General features: G+C 41.4%; 1 protein-coding gene across 16 annotated transcripts in view; it reads left to right on the plus strand.

The window, feature by feature from the left end:
- Positions 1–19130, plus strand: part of picalma (phosphatidylinositol binding clathrin assembly protein a) — a 43307-nt gene that overhangs the window by 13993 nt on the left and 10184 nt on the right. For 4 of the 16 annotated variants that reach the window (XM_046409843.1, XM_046409844.1, XM_046409845.1 and 1 more), the window contains exons 3-17: positions 1042–1184; positions 1437–1512; positions 1622–1724; positions 6650–6743; positions 6906–7017; positions 7354–7460; positions 7578–7619; positions 8809–8894; positions 9159–9282; positions 9483–9616; positions 10731–10816; positions 15770–15919; positions 16388–16471; positions 16934–17014; positions 18689–18799. In XM_046409843.1, coding sequence (XP_046265799.1) covers positions 1042–1184; positions 1437–1512; positions 1622–1724; positions 6650–6743; positions 6906–7017; positions 7354–7460; positions 7578–7619; positions 8809–8894; positions 9159–9282; positions 9483–9616; positions 10731–10816; positions 15770–15919; positions 16388–16471; positions 16934–17014; positions 18689–18799 — 1533 coding nt within the window. Of the gene's footprint in view, positions 1–1041; positions 1185–1436; positions 1513–1621; positions 1725–6649; positions 6744–6905; positions 7018–7353; positions 7461–7577; positions 7620–8808; positions 8895–9158; positions 9283–9482; positions 9617–10730; positions 10817–11006; positions 12355–15769; positions 15920–16387; positions 16472–16933; positions 17015–18688; positions 18800–19130 lie in introns of those variants that run through there. The other 12 variants (XM_046409854.1, XM_046409856.1, XM_046409857.1 and 9 more) reach the window with 6 other exon arrangements.

Here is a 19130-nt window from a genome sequence, read left to right on the forward strand (position 1 = left end):
TTAATCTGTCATTGTCAATAAAACAACTGAGAAGTGCAGTGGGGCTATAACAATGGAACATGTCAGTGTTGCTCTTACTTTCACATCTTGAGGAATCAGAAGGGTCTGGAGAGGATCATTAATCTCTTCTCAAATGTAAAATTCACTTAAATATTTATTCACACTGTATGCCAAAGCTTTTGGCATCTGATTGATATGAATATGGGATAACTGTGATCATTCTCAGCAGTTAGTTTATCACATCATTTTCTATAAGATTGCAAATTAAGCCAATCCTTTGGCACCTCAACATATAATGCCTATCTGGAATTTCAGATATATTAAACTACTGGGCATCCACATAGTAGATACTTGGCATTGAAGAAAGGGCCATTAGGTTTTTGAGTACATTTTTATCTTTCACATATTTACACTCCTGCTATCAAATATATGTTGTAAAGTCAAACACTGTGTGTGTGTGTGTGTGTGTGTGTGTGTGTGTGTGTGTGTGTGTGTGTGTGTGAGTGAGAGAGAGAGAGATAGATGCAGGCGTCCTGATGCTGTGTGGTGTCATTGATCAGTCCCATGGCCTTCATGGAAATAGGAATGAGGAGGCATTTGCTCTCACTTCAGGCTAGATGGCTGTGGCACACTGCCATGGCAGCCATATTAAGGATTTATCTTCTGGTCTTGTCAGTTCACAAATCAAATGAATGAATAGTAACATAACATCTCATATTTTCTGAATTTGTAATATTTTTAAGTCACAAGAAACAGATCAGGGGTCCTGATTAAAGTCCATTTGTTTGAAATATTTTGTCAGATGTTTTTGTACCTTGTACCAACTGTTTGTACTGAAAGTCTCTGTTTACCTGAACTGACTCACCAGCATTCTAGCCCTCCAGTGTTTTTTTGGTTGTACTCAGCATGATGTTAGGAAAAGGAACACAAAATTTATAAAGTACATTTCTGCTTTCGCTGAATAGCAAACCTGTGTGATTTCTCTGAAATGTGTAGCAGTTGTAATTCTTCCCTTTTGTTTCTCTCTTTCCCCTCTATCAGACTTGATTCAGTGCACAAATGAGATGAATGTGAACATCCCTCAGCTGGCTGATACACTGTTTGAGAGGACCACCAATACCAGCTGGGTGGTTGTCTTCAAGTCCCTCACCACCACACACCATCTGATGGTCTACGGCAACGAGGTTAGGACTATTAATTCCTCTTCACCTTTGTTTAATTGGATGAATATATCATGAAGGAATTCGATAGAGGTTTCACCCCTGTACAGTGACAACGGTATCTTGATGTGTGTATGTAATAGCTTATTATCATCTTACTGTAGTACACAAGTAAAGCAGTTTATTACACAACAGTGAGCTGGTTCAAAAGCCCCATTGTGGTAAATGCCTCTTGTACAAGCATAAAGAGTTCCTCATACATTGTTTTTCTTGCAGAGATTTATACAGTATCTGGCTTCAAGGAATACGCTGTTCAACCTCAGCAATTTTTTGGACAAAAGTGGACTACAAGGTATACATCCAGCACGACATATCATGCAGCAATAAACCTTTCAATACTCAGCCAATATTTATCTGCCATAACATTTATCCTTGCTCTCGCTTCTTTTTTTGTAATGTAGGTTACGATATGTCAACGTTCATTAGAAGGTATAGCCGTTACCTGAATGAGAAGGCTGTGTCCTACAGACAAGTAGCCTTTGACTTCACTAAAGTGAAGAGAGGGTGAGACGCTTTTACTTTCATTTCTTATGCCTCATTCAGACCAAATCATGTGTTGTGATGACTACACCAATCTTCGCATTGATTTTGAGTGTGGCTAGTGCGATTACACTGCAGTGGTGGTGGCTGTGTGTTTTCTTTTTCTTTTTTGTTTTTTTGTTTTTTTTGAGGGGGGGGGGGGGGTTGTCCTTGGAAAAAAATGCAGCAACCCTGTGGTGAACAGATTCAACACAGCCCAACGTCACACTGTGGTGCCCAACCACATAATCCCGGCGGTCAGACCAACTGATCAACAGTATTGTTATTCACGGTGTTTATGAGTTGCTTTTTCTGTTGTTGGTGCCAATGTCATGTTATTCTTTTGTGTTATCTATTGTGTTGCTTGGAGCCAACATTATGCTGCCACAAGACTGCACCAGCATGTGAAATACTGGGCAATTTTGTTGCAGCTGGACAGCTGGAAATCAAGTTCATTGACAAAATGATGATAATCTCCAGGTGTGTCTTACGCATTACCACACAACCCTGCAGTAATTGTTGCAACACTTGATTTGGTCTAAATGAGGCCTTTACCTTAAATGTAGTTGAGTGTGGTGTTTAGTGTGAACTTGTACTGGAGCCGCAAATCCCAATGTCCTTGTTCCAGGAACTTGATCTTGTTTGACGCTTGAGGAAAGTGTATCTCTTAGCCCTGTGACAGACAGCACTGGCTTTTATTGACAAATAATATTGTAATAATGTTTTCTAATACCATTTTCTGTAAAGTATATTGTGACGGTTTTGGTGAAAGCTGGATAAGCTCACCAGATATATGCAGCATTTAACTTTTTCCTGTTTTTGCTACCTAGGGTCAGTAGGGTTATTTTGACTTGATTGTTCTGCATTTAGGTTTTAGTCCTGTGGGACTGTTGTACACGCAGACATTGCAGTGTCAAACATGACATTGTGAATATGGGCCACAAAACTTGTTCAGTTCATACTGGTTTTAAATCATGAATTGAAGGTCCGAGGTCATCCTACTCATGGCGATCTGATTGGTTAAACATCCATCCATCCATTTTCTATACCGCTTATCCGTCAGGGTCGCGGGGGAGCTGGAGCCTATCCCAGCTGACTACGGGCGAGAGGTGGGGTTCTCCCTGGACTGGTCGCCAGTCAATCGCAGGGCCAACACACAAAGACAAACAACCACACACTCTCACACTCTCACCTAGGGGCAATTTAGAGTAGCCAATTAACCTAATGTGCATGTTTTTGGTATTGTGGGAGGAAGCCGAAGTACCCGGAGAAAACCCATGCAGGCACAGGAAGAACATGCAAACTCTACATAGAAAGGTCCAGACCGGGATTCGAACCTGGAACCCTCTTGCTATGAGGCAACAGTGCTAACCACTGCACCACCGTGCTGCCCATTGGTTAAACATCACAAGTAAAATCCTGTCAACAGTGAATGCTACTGTCCTTGACAAGCAAAGACTGGAGCTACTGTGGTGAGAGTCTTCTGCTTCAAAGTAAAACATGGCATGAATCTGTCTTCTCTATCTCATCACAGATCAGCTATGTTCTGTTGCACCACTACCTATGGGCAAAGAAAGGAAACTGGTGAACTGACAACAGGGTCATGGGTGGCCCAGGCCCATTGATGCACGTGGGACACATAGGCTGGCCTGTGTTGTCTGATCAAAATTGCCCTTTTGCCCTTTTCATCAAAATGCTGAAGTTAATTACATTAAAGTTCATACAATGCATCACAGTTTGTTGCATGTTGGGCTGCATAGCCACGGACTGGTCAGGGTGCCCATGCCCGACCCTTGTCCACTGCTAAAAGGACCTACAATAGGCACATGAGCATCAAAACTGGACCATGGCCTGGTCTGGATGCACAATGGGAAGATGGCAAGCTGGCAGAGGCAGTGTGATGCTTTGGGTAACGTTCTGCTGGGAAACCTTTGGTCCTGCCATTCATGTGGATGTTACTTTGACATATACTGCCTACCTAAATGTTGTTGTTGACCAAGTACATTCCCTCACAGCAACAGTATTCCCTCTTTCAGCAGAATAATACACCTTGCCACACTGCAAAAATGGTTCAAGAATGTTCATAAATCTCAATCCAATCGAGCTGTCGAGATGTGCTGGAAAAACAAGTCCAATCCATGGAGACCCTCGTAACTTTACATTACATTACACTTCATTTAGCAGACGCTTTTATCCAAAGCACCTTACAGAGTGAGTAGCAACAAGTTTCAGTACAATAGAATTAGACTAAAGCAACAAGAGCTTAAGCATAATCAGAAGTGCTTAAGTAGAAGAACAAGATTGGAGAGCAAGGGGAACATGAAAGAGTAAAGGACTGTTAGAGGCTTAGGGATGAGAAGGGTTGTAAGCCTGAATGAAGTGCTCAGGTAGCTGGGTGCAGACCCCGAAGTTACTCTGTAGTGACTTGAATTTGATTCTGGCTACCATGGGTAACCAGTGTAGTTGGATGAGTAATGGAGTGACATGAACCTGTTTGGGTTCATTAAAAACTAGACGCGCTGTCACATTCTGGATCATTTGTAAAGGTTTGACTGCACATGGCGGGATTGCAAGTGGGGTGTGAAATTTTGACGCAGCCGCAGGAGTGCCTGGAGAGGTAAGATTTGAACCATGCTTGTGCTTTCCCTGAGGTGCCCATATTTGAGAGTTTTTATCAGACCACAATCTCCTGCCTGTGTATGAACCCCTCGTGCTCAGGCAACCAGCTGTGACCCGCACAGTGAAAAGATGGTCTGAGGACATTGAAGAGGCTCTGAGGAACTGTTTTGAATCAACTGTGTGGGAGGAACTCTGTGATCCTCATGGGGAGGACATGACAGTTTCACTCACTGCGTGACGGACTGTATCAACTTCTGTGTGGAGAACACTGTACTCACTAGGAAGGACTGTACGGTGTTACTCCTACAAAAACACCTCGGATCAGTCCGGACATAAAGGCCTTTCTTAAGGAGAAAAAGATGGTCTTTACGTCTGTAAACAAGAAGAGGCTGAAGACTGTGCAGAAGGAGCTGAGGTGGAAGATCAGAGAGGAGAAAAACTGATTCAGGGAAAAAATGGAGGATCAGCTAAAGCAGAACAACATCAGCAGAGTCTCTAGAGGCCTGAAGTCCATCTCAGGATTCAAAGAACCGGACTCCCAGGCTGTGGGGGACCAGAAGTGAACGATCTGAACCTATTCTTCAACAGGTTTGATCAGACACCTAACCCTCCCCCAGCCCAGTCATCCCTGCTGCAGCCCTCCTTGTTGACACACCCTGTATTTCCCCACTACATCAGCCCCACCCCCACTCACACAGCACAACACTCAGCACCCAGATTGCAGCCAGCCACCACTGCCTCCGCCTCCACAGCCCTCCATCTCTATCCCCCTCACTGATGCTCTCACCTCCTCTCACACTCCCAAACACCCTGCCCTCAAGCCCCAATCTGCCCTTCTCTACTAAGCAGGTGAGGAAAGAGCTCAGGAAGAGAGGTCCAGATGGCATCAGTTCCAGGCTCCTCAAGTCCTGCGCAGACCAATTCTGTGGGATTGTGGAGCACGTCTTCAACCTGAGCCTGAAGCTGGGGAGAGTTCCACAACTACGGAAAACATCCTGTGTGGTGCTGGTGCCAAAGATGCCACACCCAAAGGACCTCAACAGCTACAGGCCAGTGGCGCTGACATTGCACCTGATGAAGACACTGGAATGGCTGGTCCTTGTCCATCTCCGCCCTCTGGTGGGACCATCCTTGGACCCACTGCAGTTCGCCTATCAGCCTGGAATCGGGGTGGATGATGCCGTCGTCTTTCATCTTTGAATCTTGCAGCACAGGGGCTCCACAGAGAACAGTCTTGGCTCCTTTTCTGTTCACCCTGTACACTTCAGAATTCAGGCACAGTTCTGCACATTGTCACCTGCAGAAGCTCTCAGCTCTGCAGGTGACAATCTGCAACTCTGCCGTTGTTGGCCTCATCACTGATGATGATGACAGGGAATACAGACAACTGATCAAGGACTTTGTGGACGAGTGTCAGTGGAACCGCCTCCAGTTCAATGCAGGGAAAACCAAGCAGCTAGTGGTGGATTTCTGGTAGAGAGTGTGGACTCTTACAAGTACCTGGGTGTTCACCTGAACAATAAACTATGAGTGGACTCATAACACGCACTTTACAAGAAAGGCCAGAGCAGACTCTATGTGCTGAGGAAACTCTTTGACACTGTTGTGGCATCAGCCATTTACTTTGGAGTGGTCAACCACTGACAGGAATGGACTCGATAAACTGATCAGGAAGGCCAGCTCTGTCCTGGGTTGCCCCCTCGCCTCAGTGCAGGTGGTGGGAGAGAGGAGGATGATTGCTAAAGCTAACATCATTGATGGACAATCTCTCCCACCCAATGCAGGACACCATCAGTGCACTGAGCAGCTCCTTCAGCGATAGACTCCTTCACACCAAATGTGTGAAAGAGATATCGTAGGTCCTTCCTTTCTGCTGCTGTCAGATTGTTTAACAACCAGCACTGCCTCCAGTAGACCACACACGCACACTTAAGGACTCATTCACTAAATACTGTAATTCACTATCCAATGTGCGGTCTATTAGCCCATGTGCAACTGCTGCTATTGTGTTGGTATCAGTTGTTGTGTGTTGTTTGTTGATTTCTCTTGTACATAGTGTTTTATATTATAATACTGTTCTTTCACTTATTATCACTTATTATAGATGCCACTTTGCTGCTGTAACAATGTGAATTTCCCCATTGTGGGACAATAAAGGAAATCTTGCCATGTCCAGTAGCATCCTCAAATAATGAACAGTCAATATTTGAAAGCCCATTACCATTGCTGTTGGTAGGCTCAAAGATATACTTGAGGTTTGTTAAAACATTGTATTTCTTTTCTTTACACAGGTCTGATGGAGTGATGAGAACCATGAACACAGAGAAACTCCTCAAGACCATTCCTATCATCCAAAATCAGATGGATGTGTTACTCGATTTCAATGTGAGTGCTCAGTATTGGCTACACTGGTTTACATCTAAATTGATTGCTGACGTCTGTTCTGTATATTATTTGCACTTTTCATTTTCATTTCAACCCAGTGGGTTTTCAAGATGGTTTTCTCCAATGAACTTAAAACTTTAAACACCTCCACCTCTCTTCCAGGTCAATGCCAATGAACTGACAAATGGTGTGATCAATGCAGCCTTCATGCTTCTCTTTAAAGATGCAATCCGACTGTTTGCAGCATACAATGAGGGCATAATCAATCTCCTGGGTAAAAATGAGCTTTTGTGTTGGCATAGTATAGCAAATTCACATTAAGGACTATAGGTTTTTCCTTGCTATCCCTGTGCTCGAAGGGGAGAGATAATGAAGGACAGTGGCCATGGGATGAAAGACAAAATGAATTACTGTACACATTCTTGCAGTTACTTAATACTTTGTATTCAGCCTTCAGCAATAACATTTCTTCAGTTTGTGTAGGTGTTTAATTAATGTTAAGAATTATTTCAAAGAGTTTATATCATGCTGTCACAAAATATTTCCCATAATATATATATATATAATATATGTATAATTGTTGTACATATATTCTTTTTTATGTTAACAGAGAAATACTTTGACATGAAGAAAGTTCAATGCAAAGAGGGACTTGACATCTACAAGAAATTCCTTACACGAATGTCAAGAATCTCGGAGTTCCTCAAAGTTGCAGAGGTAAGTCAGACCCCCCAGATCATGCAGTTAGTAATTACAAAGGGGCCTTTGGTTATGTGGATGGGTTGGCTATTTTTTCCTATCCGAATTCTGATGGTCTTTGTTCTCTTCCTGCAGCAAGTGGGAATTGATCGAGGGGACATCCCAGATCTGTCCCAGGTAAGCCCAGATGCAAGACCACTTTGCATCTTTGCAATTACTTCACCCCTCATCTCTTTGCTTGCTTTGCTTAACTTAAAAGAGAAAAACAGCCAAATCTGGGGGAATTAATATTAAATATAACTTCAGTTATATATGTAATAATATATATGATATTGATAGAATATACAGTGTAACATCCAAGTATTTGCCATGAAACAGCACAGTAATGTGCTGGTTGGTGGTTGGGTACAAGCTTGAAGAGGCCAACATCTCACATTCTAAGAAATAAAAATATACAGGTGCAGTTCTGAGATTTGGGTGAACTGACTGGAGTATGAAGAATTCAACATCTTAATTAAGCAGTTAATTACAGTGGTGAAGTGTGTGGTTATTTTGTTTATATTTTAGTTAATGTAGTGAACAGAAACTCAACTAGGTGCACACAGTGAGCCACATTTCAAGGACTCAAGACAAACTCTTGGTAACTTGGTACGATGTCAGTTAAGAATTATACTGCAGCACAATGTAGTTGTGTTGACCCAATTTAATTATTGGGTATTATGTGTGTTCAAATAGATGTAGTGGCCTCCATAATATGAACTTCCTAAATTTGGCTAGTGTTGTCTTTTCATAGACTGCTAACCCCCTACAGCTTCAGGCCTAACAGGTTTTAACATGAAGTGCTGTGTCAGGCAGACAGTGCATGTGCCCCCTATAGCACTTACAAACGGCTTCCAACTCACACTCACTCCTGACCTTGCACGTCCTACAGCAAATAAAGGTGTGAATCAAGGATTTTGTGTGGGATATGGTCTTTCCCTCTTATAGAGATCAGGGACCTGCCAACGTGGTGCATTAGATATGAAATACATAGGCTTTGTTGTCCATTATGTAATTAGTAAAGCTTTGTAAGTTTGTAAGCAAGTAAACAAGAATTGGACCGCTTTCTCCCGGAGGTTTTCCTAATATCTTAACTGTTACCACCTTTATTTTCTGTATTTTCCCCTTCCTTCTATCTCTCCATTTCCAGTTCACAGTTTGTGTAAGTATCTGAACCTTTTCTCTCTTCATCTCTGTATTTGAAGGTAGCTCTCTTTTTGCTTTTGGCAATAATTTGGCATGCCTAAGTGTTTTTTGTGTCTTCTTCAGAGGATGTCTTATATTAGACTTTTCTCAGTCTTTGAAACTTAATGTGTGTTCATGCTAGGCACCCAGTAGCCTACTGGATGCCCTGGAACAGCACTTGGCCTCTTTGGAGGGAAAGAAAGTGAAAGATTCAACAGCAGCGAGCAGGTAGGTCTACTTCATTTGATCTCCCATTTGACTCCTTGCCATCCAGACTCAGAGTAGAGGCTCATGTGTGCTTCAGCAACTTTATGGTGTTAGACTTTCTTTTTCCAGAAATGCTAATTATGAAATGAATACAGAGTGTTGGCATGTGCATATGTCCAGTGATAAATGTATATGTGTGTAACTGCCACTGGGATTTAAACATGTTTTCAATATCTCTGAAAAGATTTTTGTTAGTCACTGTTATGTGTCTGTCCCTTGATTTAGGGCTAGTACCCTCTCCAGTGCAGTCTCATCCCTGGCTAACACTGGCATATCTTTCACCAAAGTGGACGAGAGGGAAAAACAGGCAGCCCTGGAGGAAGAGCAGGCTCGTCTAAAAGCGCTTAAAGTACATTTTCTTCACACACCAACATAACATTCAGTTTAATGCACCTCAGGCCTGTAGGCTTGAGTACCCTTTTAAGTTTAATCAAGTCAGGTCATTTATGTCATTAGGAGTCCCTTCTACTCATTATGTCAAGTAATCAGCAATACTGTTTTTGTAGTTTCTTGGTCTAATTAACCTAACCTACCTTCTAATTGGTATAGGAGCAACGTCTGAAGGAGCTCCAGAAGAATCCAGGTACAGCTACCACAGAATCCTCCCCTGTCTCCACAGCAGGAGGCACCATGAACTCAGCCCCTTCCATTGACCTCTTCTCCACCCCAAGCTCCACCAACAGGTGAGGCTACAGGACTTACACCCTGTCACTCATCTGAAAGTGACTACCATTCATGGCTTCTCCAGATGTCTTGAAGGAGGTGTCGCTACATACTTATGTTCGTACATTCAGGTGAACATATATTTTGAATATACAAGATACTTTTTACAATTCTTTGATTCATTAAATCTTCAGAGCTGGGATTTGGCTGAAGGGAGATGAGATCATTATATTTATTAAGCAGCACAAATGATAATTAGAAAATGTAAAGACCAATTTAAACTGTTTAAGCTGCCTTAAATACATTTTGCGTTTTGTGCCAACTGATGTGTTGATGCTTTTTTTGCCTGAAAAGGCTGTTTGCAGGATGTTGATTAATGCAGTTGGATGGATTACCTAATTTCCACTCGCAGATGAATAAAGTCATCTATCTATCTATCTATCTATCTATCTATCTATCTATCTATTACTGAACTGAAAGTAGATGGTTGTTAGACAAAGATTTCAATATAGTTTTACAGATTCTTAGTTCTCTAAGACAAGACAACTTTATTTGTATAGCCCATTTTTACAAGCAGTTTGTCTCAAAGGGCTTTACATAACATCATAGCAACATCCTCTGCCCTTCGACCCTCACATTGACTAAGGAAAAACTCCCAGAAAAATGTTTAACAAGAAAAAATGGAAGAAACCTCAGGGTGAGCAACAGAGGTGGGATCCCTCACCCAGGACGGGCAGACGTGCAATGGATGTTGTACAGGCAGGAAAGCAGTTAACAACATGGTTAACAACATTACTAAAAAGACAAATAAAACAAAATCATCTAAGATAAGATGAAACTTTGATCCCTCTATAAAAACCTTCAGGCAACACAAGAAACGCACATAAAGTGCAGTACTTTGCCAACGGGCAATGTAAACTATTAACATAACAATTCAAACGATGTTAAAGCCAGAACTTGTACACAGAAATTGGAAATAATTTTTAGGCTTACTTGCATTGCTGTGGACAAAACTGCAGCAGTCATATTTTTTCTACCAATAGCAACTTTGGAACTCTACCCAGATCCTAATGTTTTGTCAAGAAGTGACTGATTTATCCTCCGTGCCCTCGTTTTCCTGCTTGTTCTGTCCAGCAACTCCAAGGCAGCCAGTGACCTCCTGGACCTACAGCCAGCTTTCCAGCAGCCACTGCCTGTCTCCAACACCAACACATGGGGAGGTGAGAGCTCCACTGTCCTCTGTAACTCTTCAGTACACACGCATACCATGTTTACAAACACACCTACACATCTCCCAAACATTCCCCACAGTACTCACTTTCAGTCTGAGGAATTTCCATACCTTTGTAAAAGTAGTGATTGAGGTTTACAGTCTACGTCTTCTTCTGCTTGTCTGGGTTACGGAGGCAGCAGTCTCAACAAAGAAGCCCAGATCCTTCTCTACCCGGCCACTTCCACTATCTTATACCAAGGCATTCCCAGACCAGACGGGAGATGTAGTCTCTCCATCCTGTCCTGGGTTTGTCCTGAGGTCTCCTCCCAGATGGATATGTCCAAAACATGTCCAGAAGGCATCCTGACCAGATACCCAAGCCACCTCAACTGCCTCCTCTCGATGCAAGGGTGCAGCTGGTTTATTCTGAGTCCCTTTCAGATGTCTGAGCTCCTCACCGTGTCTCTAAGGCTGAGCCCCGCCACCCAGCGGCAGAAAGTTTCACCCCCAATTTTATTCTTTGATCCACTGTATACAGCTCGTGACCATAGGTAAGTGTTTGAATGTTGATTGACCAGTAAAATGAGAGCTCAGCTTTCGGCTAAGCTCTCTCTTCGCCACAACGGACTGATGCAGTGTCTGACTCACTCCAACCACTGACCCCAAAATGCTTGAACTCCTCCTCTTGGAGCATCAGTTCTCCTATCTGGAGTGTGCAATCCACTCTTTCTAGCTGGGACAGATGGCGTGAGACTTACAGGTGCTGATCTTCATCCCAGCCACTTCACACTGAACTGAACTGGAGGTCTCTGTTCGATGAAGCCAATAGTACTATAACATTAATAGTACTACTTAGTACTACATCTTCAAGAAAAAGCAGAGGCGGAATCCTACGTTCTCTACACCTGACACCCTCTAGAAATTCTTTCCACAAAAAAACTCTCCACCCACCGAGTCACTGCCGCTGACAACTCTGAGTTGACAGCTCTGCTTCTCTCTCTCCTCGGGTGTCCAAAACATACCACTGCAGATGCACTGATGCGACTATAAAGTCAATCATTGCCACAATTTAGGGTGTCCTGGTGCCAAGTGCGCTTGAGAACACCCTTATGTTCAAACACGGTATTAGTTATGGACAAACTCAGACTGACTGACTGGAGTCTCCAGTAGGGGTACCTTCCAACAGCCGTCACAAAGAGGGTGGGTACTCTGAACTGCCATTTGGTGCATAAGCATCAACAGGACCCCTTCCCTGACCCGAGTAAATTCCAACATTCAGACAGAGAGCCAGGGGTCTGTAAGTAAGCCTACACCCACCCAGTTTCAGCAACAGGGGATCGGTCCACCAAGGTCCCCACCTTTGTCTGCATTCCGATCCACACAACACTGGACAACGTTGATAACCCCTGTTTATGGTGAGCCTACTGGAGGACAGAATGATGTCCCTGCTTTGGGCTGAGCCCAGTCAGGCTCCATAGGTGAAGACCCTGCCACCAGGTGCTCGCCAGCTGGTCCCTTTCTGAGGCCTGGCCTGGGTTCAGCACTCCGGTAACTCTTCAGGCAGCGTACACTTGTCCTTGTTCTTCTTTTTCATTAAGGTCTTCCTGATCTACACTTTGTCTGGCCCTTCACCTAGGACCAATTTACCTTGGGAAACTCTACCAGGGTCAAACTGCTCCTGACAGCTCCTAGGATTATTAGGGCCCTCAAACGGTCCACCACAATAAGGTGGTGGTTCATGGAGGGGTTTACAGAATTAATATTGAAATTAAATGTTAAATATATGAATAGAAAAGAACGGAATTAAAGACAAGCTGAGAATACAAAACACAAGTATTATTAATAGTTAACCGAATTCCAGCAAAGGTCAGAGGCGGTATAAAACTTGAATAAAAACCGAATGCAGTGATTGCAAAGTCTTTTTTTTTTTCACAAGCTGAAAGAAGTACAGTACAGGAATGTGATGTATGTGTCCTAACTTGAAACACGTTGGAGGTGCTGTATTCAGAATGAGTGTATATTTCCGAAAACAAGTTTTAATAATTAGTCACATTTAATATCTTGTTAAGGTATTGTATTCAGCTGAATAAAGGTAAAAAAGTCCAGACGTTTTTTTGGAATTGAGGTTGTATTTAAAAACCAGTTCAGCAATGTACATGTATTAGCTTTTTGTGTGAGGTGTTGGACATATTTTTTTTTACCTGAAGCTGGTGTTTTATGTTTTCTATTAAACATCAACTAAGCCTACTGGTTCTACAAACACAATGTCCCTTGCAGTCATGCAAATGACAGCAGGTGTGTTATCATTTACCAGATTTATATGTTCAGGTCATGTGATAGATTTTGATTATTTTGTTGAACCATTCTTTTGCCTAACATCAGCAAGTTTAAATAGGGCTGGAAAGGGCACGTAATCTCGCAATGCATTGTGTGCCATGGTCGCCATTTTTGCAGGCAAAAATTTATTGTTTACATCACTTCGTATTAGATACGGTGCTGCGAGAGAGAGACACACCATGATAAATGGACCATACAAAAGAGACAGGCAATGGACCGTACCGAGACAAGCTGAACCCTGTTCCAAAGGCTCGGTACCTTGAAAAAATTAGTAAAATTGGTGGAGTTGATATGAGCACATGCAGTAATATTTATCTGGGTTTGCACGTTATATTATCTTTTGTTATCTCATTTGCAGTGTTATTTATCTGTTTGCACACAGTCTTTTGCTGTTGGCACCTTATTTGCACTGTTACTGGAACTTTAACAGTGTCACTGCACTGCACAAGAATTTTTATAATAAACTGAAAAGACTTTAAAACAAGACGTTTTCAGACATTATTGCTTGTGTAAATGGCATGGTCTCACAGAGGACTTCTTATGGCTCAAGTAGTTGGTATAAAGTTTCATATATTGCTACTGAACTACAATAGCTAGTAGAGATGGTGGTGGTGTTGTGGAGGTGGAGGGACTGCTTGGTGGATCATGTTTGTGTCCCCCGGCAGCATACGCCTATAGCAGCATAGCTATGATAGAGATTAAAGACTAAGAGTTAGTTAGCCCTATTCTACCTGTGGCTGTATGTCAATGACATGTTAAGGATAAATATAAATAAGCAGAGGAAGATTAGCAGACATTCATTTTATTTTCAGAAAACCACCACCGACACCAGTCTGAAAATGCCCTGAACACACCAACATGTGTCGGGTGATTGCGTTGAAAGTGATCGTGGTCGTCTCACAGCTGTCCTTAGCTCACAGATCCGAGTTCCTTGGCTTTGCTTCCACGTTGGAAATGAGAAAAATTTCACCCCATCGATATTTTTACCGAAGCGATCATGTGAACGATTGTGGCAGTTAACAACCCAGCACGTTTGCACCAGTTTTTAACTTGTTAAAACAAAACAATAGAACACAAGAGGAGCATCACGCTTGCAGTCGGCATAAATACACTTTTCAGTAGCCCGCAAAGCCCACAATGCATTGCGGCTTTCCCACTCTGCTACGTCACACTTTCGAGCCCTTTAACAGATTTTGTTTGAATTGTAAATACAGAAAAATGTCATACATTGAATTCAAGAAAATTTCAGTGCCTGCAGAGTACTTTGCTTGCTGTGTCATATCATTGTACCCTAAGTACATGATAGAACTTTTATCCTTTTAACTAGTACACTTAACAGTATTTTCTGTATGATATTGACATGACATAGTGCCTTGATTGCAGCTACAGACTTATCTCTTATCTTTTTATAATGTGTACTTTTCACTTGAGTTTCATATCAAAAGGCATGTAAATAATAGTTTACATAGATAACAGCAGTGTCGATAATTTAAGATTAGTGAACAGAGTGAAATTAGATTGGGCTACATAGTCCATGCTCATACATATGAAATTGCTTTTGTTATTTATTTATTGGGGAGGGCTTGTCTTAAAGAAAGAATGAAGATCCAAGTTACAAGTCCAAATCTGAATTGAGGAGCTTCATAGAAAATTTATTTGAAAGTTCTGTATGGTTATTCTATCTGTTACTCTATATATTTAATATAATATCTTAGGGGTACAGCTCGCCATCTTAAAGAAATGATATACCTATTTATAGATGTATGTAGATATTTATATATAATATGATTACTTATGTCCATATTTATTTTACAATTACAAGTTTGTTTCAGCGTCCGACTCATTCCACTTCCACTTTTATGCTTGTGTCATCAACTACATCTAGAAGTCACTGCAGATGTAAATTTCAGTAATAGTGCTTTTAGGTTCACGTAGCACAACCACACAAGTCTCTCAGTAAATGTCATGATGCACTAGTTGAGGTTAAGTCTGTTAATTGTACTGCTGTAATGTTTGTAAAGACTTACTTTAGTATTTAGCCTGCTTGGAAATTAGCCTCATTAACTGTAAAGCTAACTCGCTATGCCAGTTAATTTGACTTGTACTTCTGTAAACGTACAGTTCACAAATCGTTTCTTTGTGATAGCAATGGTATATCCAACTAATGAGTTTGTGGTCTCTGTCCAGAACCTTGCAGTGGTAATTCTTCCAACAAATCAGTTTCAAGGCTCCTGTCTCCAGCAACACTTACCTAGTGTGCACTGGTTTCACTTAGCTCCATGTGGGTGGTGAATCAGTGTCTCTGAACTGACACACATTCTGAACATATCAGCTTCTATGCTGGACTCTGACCAGTCTGATAATGAGGACCTTTAACCTGTGTAATAAAGTTGGTCCCCAGGCCTGAAATTTGGGCCAGTAACAGTAGTGCAACAGAGTCAAAGATAATGACCTGTAGCAGTATCTTAAAATCCTAATAACCCGCATCACTTATATTTTTCAGCCACACATTATCTTGCATGCACTAATCTGACTTTTCTTTTTAACTTTCCTCATCCTCCTTCCATCACAATTTCTGTATTTCTATCTCTTGTCCTCCCTTTCTCCCTCCCTGTCCACTCAGATCCTTTCACCTCTGCTGCAGATGTGGAGGAATCCATTCCAAACTCAAACCCTTTCCTCACACTACCTGTTGTTGATGCTGTCCACTCGTCCACGGCATCCTTGGACGCTGGCAGCCTGTCCTCTAGGACACCTAGCCATGAAATGTTTGGTGGGATTGTTTTGCTGCATCTTCTTCTTTGTTTTACGGTCTAGTCTTCATTGTATGTCAACACATGTTACTACTACTGTAATCTCCTGTCGTAACATATCTCATAACCTCATCCTAGCTGATGATTTTCTTTCACAGTGTAATTTGTGTGTGGAGTGAATACATTGAAGAGTATTTCACAGCAGTAGGGAAAGAAATGGAGCAAATGCCTGCCTTTTGGGTCACTGGTCAGAACGTATTGTTTCTTGACACACTCACATCTATGAAGCATCTGGCATGCTGCCCCACTCCAAATATTTGCTTACTTTTACAATCAGGATTTATTCCTAATGTTTATCTTCTCAGCTCTTAGGCTGTTTAATCTTTGACATGTGTTTTTGTCTTTCTGTTTGTATTTCAAAGACCACAGTCTTTGTTGCATTGATGTCTTTCTTTATCAGTAGCATTTTTGTGTTTCTTTTCTTCTAGATCATTACAATCCCTTTTTTGACTCAAGCTCTTCCTTGGCCTCTGATCTTGATACTGCTGCACAAGTAGAGACATTAACCACAGGTACTAAGGTGGACAGTTATCTAGCTGCTAGATTGCTGAGAGTAGTGAAATGCTGAGTAAGATTTATGAATTGTCGTGAGGAAAACTGGGGAGCCTTGGTGCTTGATATTATTTTCAGAGCTTCCTGCCAAACATGCCACCTTCCATGCTTCTTACAGGCCAATGTGTGTGAGCCTGCATTGTTTTGTGGTTAGCCACTTGTTGTGTACTTCCCTGAATTTTGCCCAGTATTTCGTGGAGCCATGTGATGAGTGTCAGCTTCCTCTGCTTTTGCCCTGCGAATCCTTATGGTTGTTTTTCCTCCTTTAAAGAGCCATTCCCACAGTTGCTTGGCTTCCTTGCTGCTTTTTCGCTGCTCTTTTTTTTTTTTTGGTATCGTATTTTCATAATCATCTCCCCTCTTCCTCCCTCTTCTCTCTCCGTCTGGTTCTTTGCCTGTTTGTTGTTGTTGCTGTGTGTCAGACTCCTTCTGTGGGTCAAGTCCTTACAACACCACTCCTCTCTTCCAATCTGAGCCACCTGCCTTAGCTGGTCTGTTCAAAGGTAGGTACACCATGTTGATCAAGGTGTTACAGATACTACTCAGAAATCCAACCTAATACACCAAGTTTAGCTTACATTTGTTGTTTTGTTTGGTGTTGTGTTTTTCTTAATCTTCTGGGCAATTGTCTACAGGCATATTTAGGTTTTTATAGCATAGCTACAGCTGAATTTTTTTGGAAAATATTTTTGTGATATAAAACACAGAAGCTGATTGTGAACGTTTTATATATTTATATATATATATATATATATGTATATTTGTGTATATGTATATATACATGTGGCTGGGACTATGTTAACATGTTAACCCTTTAGGGCCGGGCAAGTCAACGCCTTAATTATTATTTATTATTTTATCATGCATTAACGCAGTTTTTTTAGTGAGCAACGGTTAGATAGCTAGTGAGCAACGGACTTTGAAAATAATTGTTATAATTACAACAACTATGTGATAAAGTAATTATTGGCGTTAATTAATTATCGTGTTAACACATACATGATATTAACGTGTTGACGCAGTCCCAGCCGTAATAAACACATATATATAGAAATATCAGAATAGCTTCAGATTACCCATTTGTTGATCAGTCAATTAGTAACTTGATTGTGATAGATGGTGAGTTCCTCATAATCGAGAAACATTTTTAGACTAATTTATTTTTTTACACATTGAAATATCCAGAGATAGATCTTAAATAATCGCCAGTTCCTTATCACAGTGGCCTTAGTAGACCAAAACATTGCCAGTCCATGGGTTTACAGAGAAAATGATGGATTTCGGTATGAGGGCACCCTCAACATGGCGTCAGGCATTGCTTCTCTTAAGAAATTAAATTGTCCTTGAAAGATAATGGTTACAGTATAGCACCAGCTAACAAAAATAACAAATCAACAAAATTATTCTGTATTTGATCAACATGAATCAACTGCAGACATCATGATGCTTGCCTGCTCGTTGCATTTTATGGTACATTAAGTTTAGAAAATTTAGAATTGCACACTGTTGTGTCAACGAGGGCAAGTGAACAGCTTTATAAAAGGATGATGCCCAAATTTCTGGTTTGATATTACTCTAGATATAATGGTGGTTACTTTTAAATCAGAAAAACTGACTGTATATCATAGCATAATTTTTGGCTTCTTTAAAGCATGGTCTGTCATGGAGATGCTTAAAGATTAGCCCATGTTTACAGGAAAGAAAATGTAAAACGATACAAGCTAAATCACTGTTTATACTTTCTTAAAGAGGATTCTTAATTATTAAATGATTTTCATAAAGAAACACAGAGTGACATGTTGCGTAGGAAGTTGGCCAGTAAAAGGAATAGAGGATCCTTAGTACCATTTTGCGTCTTAATAATGCAATACAATACATACGTGTTTGCTTTTGGCCTTTGGCCCATGATTAGGTTTCAGTTTTGGCCTTCCAAGGGAAAGGGTTTAGGCACCCCTGGTCTAGTGTAAATAGCACATAACAACGTAAAATATTCTTAAACCAAAAGATAAGTGGTTTGTAAGTATGTGATGTGACTGGTTCTAAAATGGTGAATCTTATCAATTTATAAATATTTGTGTATCTGTCTGTCTTAGGAATGTATTGAGAGGAAGAGGTGCATTCGCTGATGTTTGGTTTCAGTTGTTTGGAAGCTAATAGTTTTCTCTTTGCTTCACCAGGGTTTACAACCTCCCCAACGCCCCAGCAGCCACAGAACTCTCAAGGCCTTAACGTTGACTTTGACTCAGTATTTGGCAACAACACCAACGCCAACACCCTGGATTCGACAGGTAAGTGTTGTCCTCCTACACACACTGGCATTTTCCAGCAGACCTCATGTACTCTGCTGCCACCTGAGGGTTTGAAGAAGAGACTGCATGTTTTTTTGGATTATGTTAAGGTCAAAGTGCTGGACTTTGATTTGTTTGTCAGTGTGTGCGGTTTATGTGGCCTATGAATGTTCTGAGCATATACCAAACCAAGCCATCATGCCTCATCAGACAATGAACGTGGCTTTGTGAAAATGACAAAAGGTTGGCCTTTCTATGAAGCCACCAGCTTGTTGGTGCTAGTGTCTCTTTTTGTCATGAGGACAAATGAATGGGGAAACATTCTCAACAA

This window comes from Scatophagus argus, chromosome 14 (genome assembly GCF_020382885.2).
Source record: "Scatophagus argus isolate fScaArg1 chromosome 14, fScaArg1.pri, whole genome shotgun sequence".
Classification (NCBI taxonomy): domain Eukaryota; kingdom Metazoa; phylum Chordata; class Actinopteri; family Scatophagidae; genus Scatophagus; species Scatophagus argus.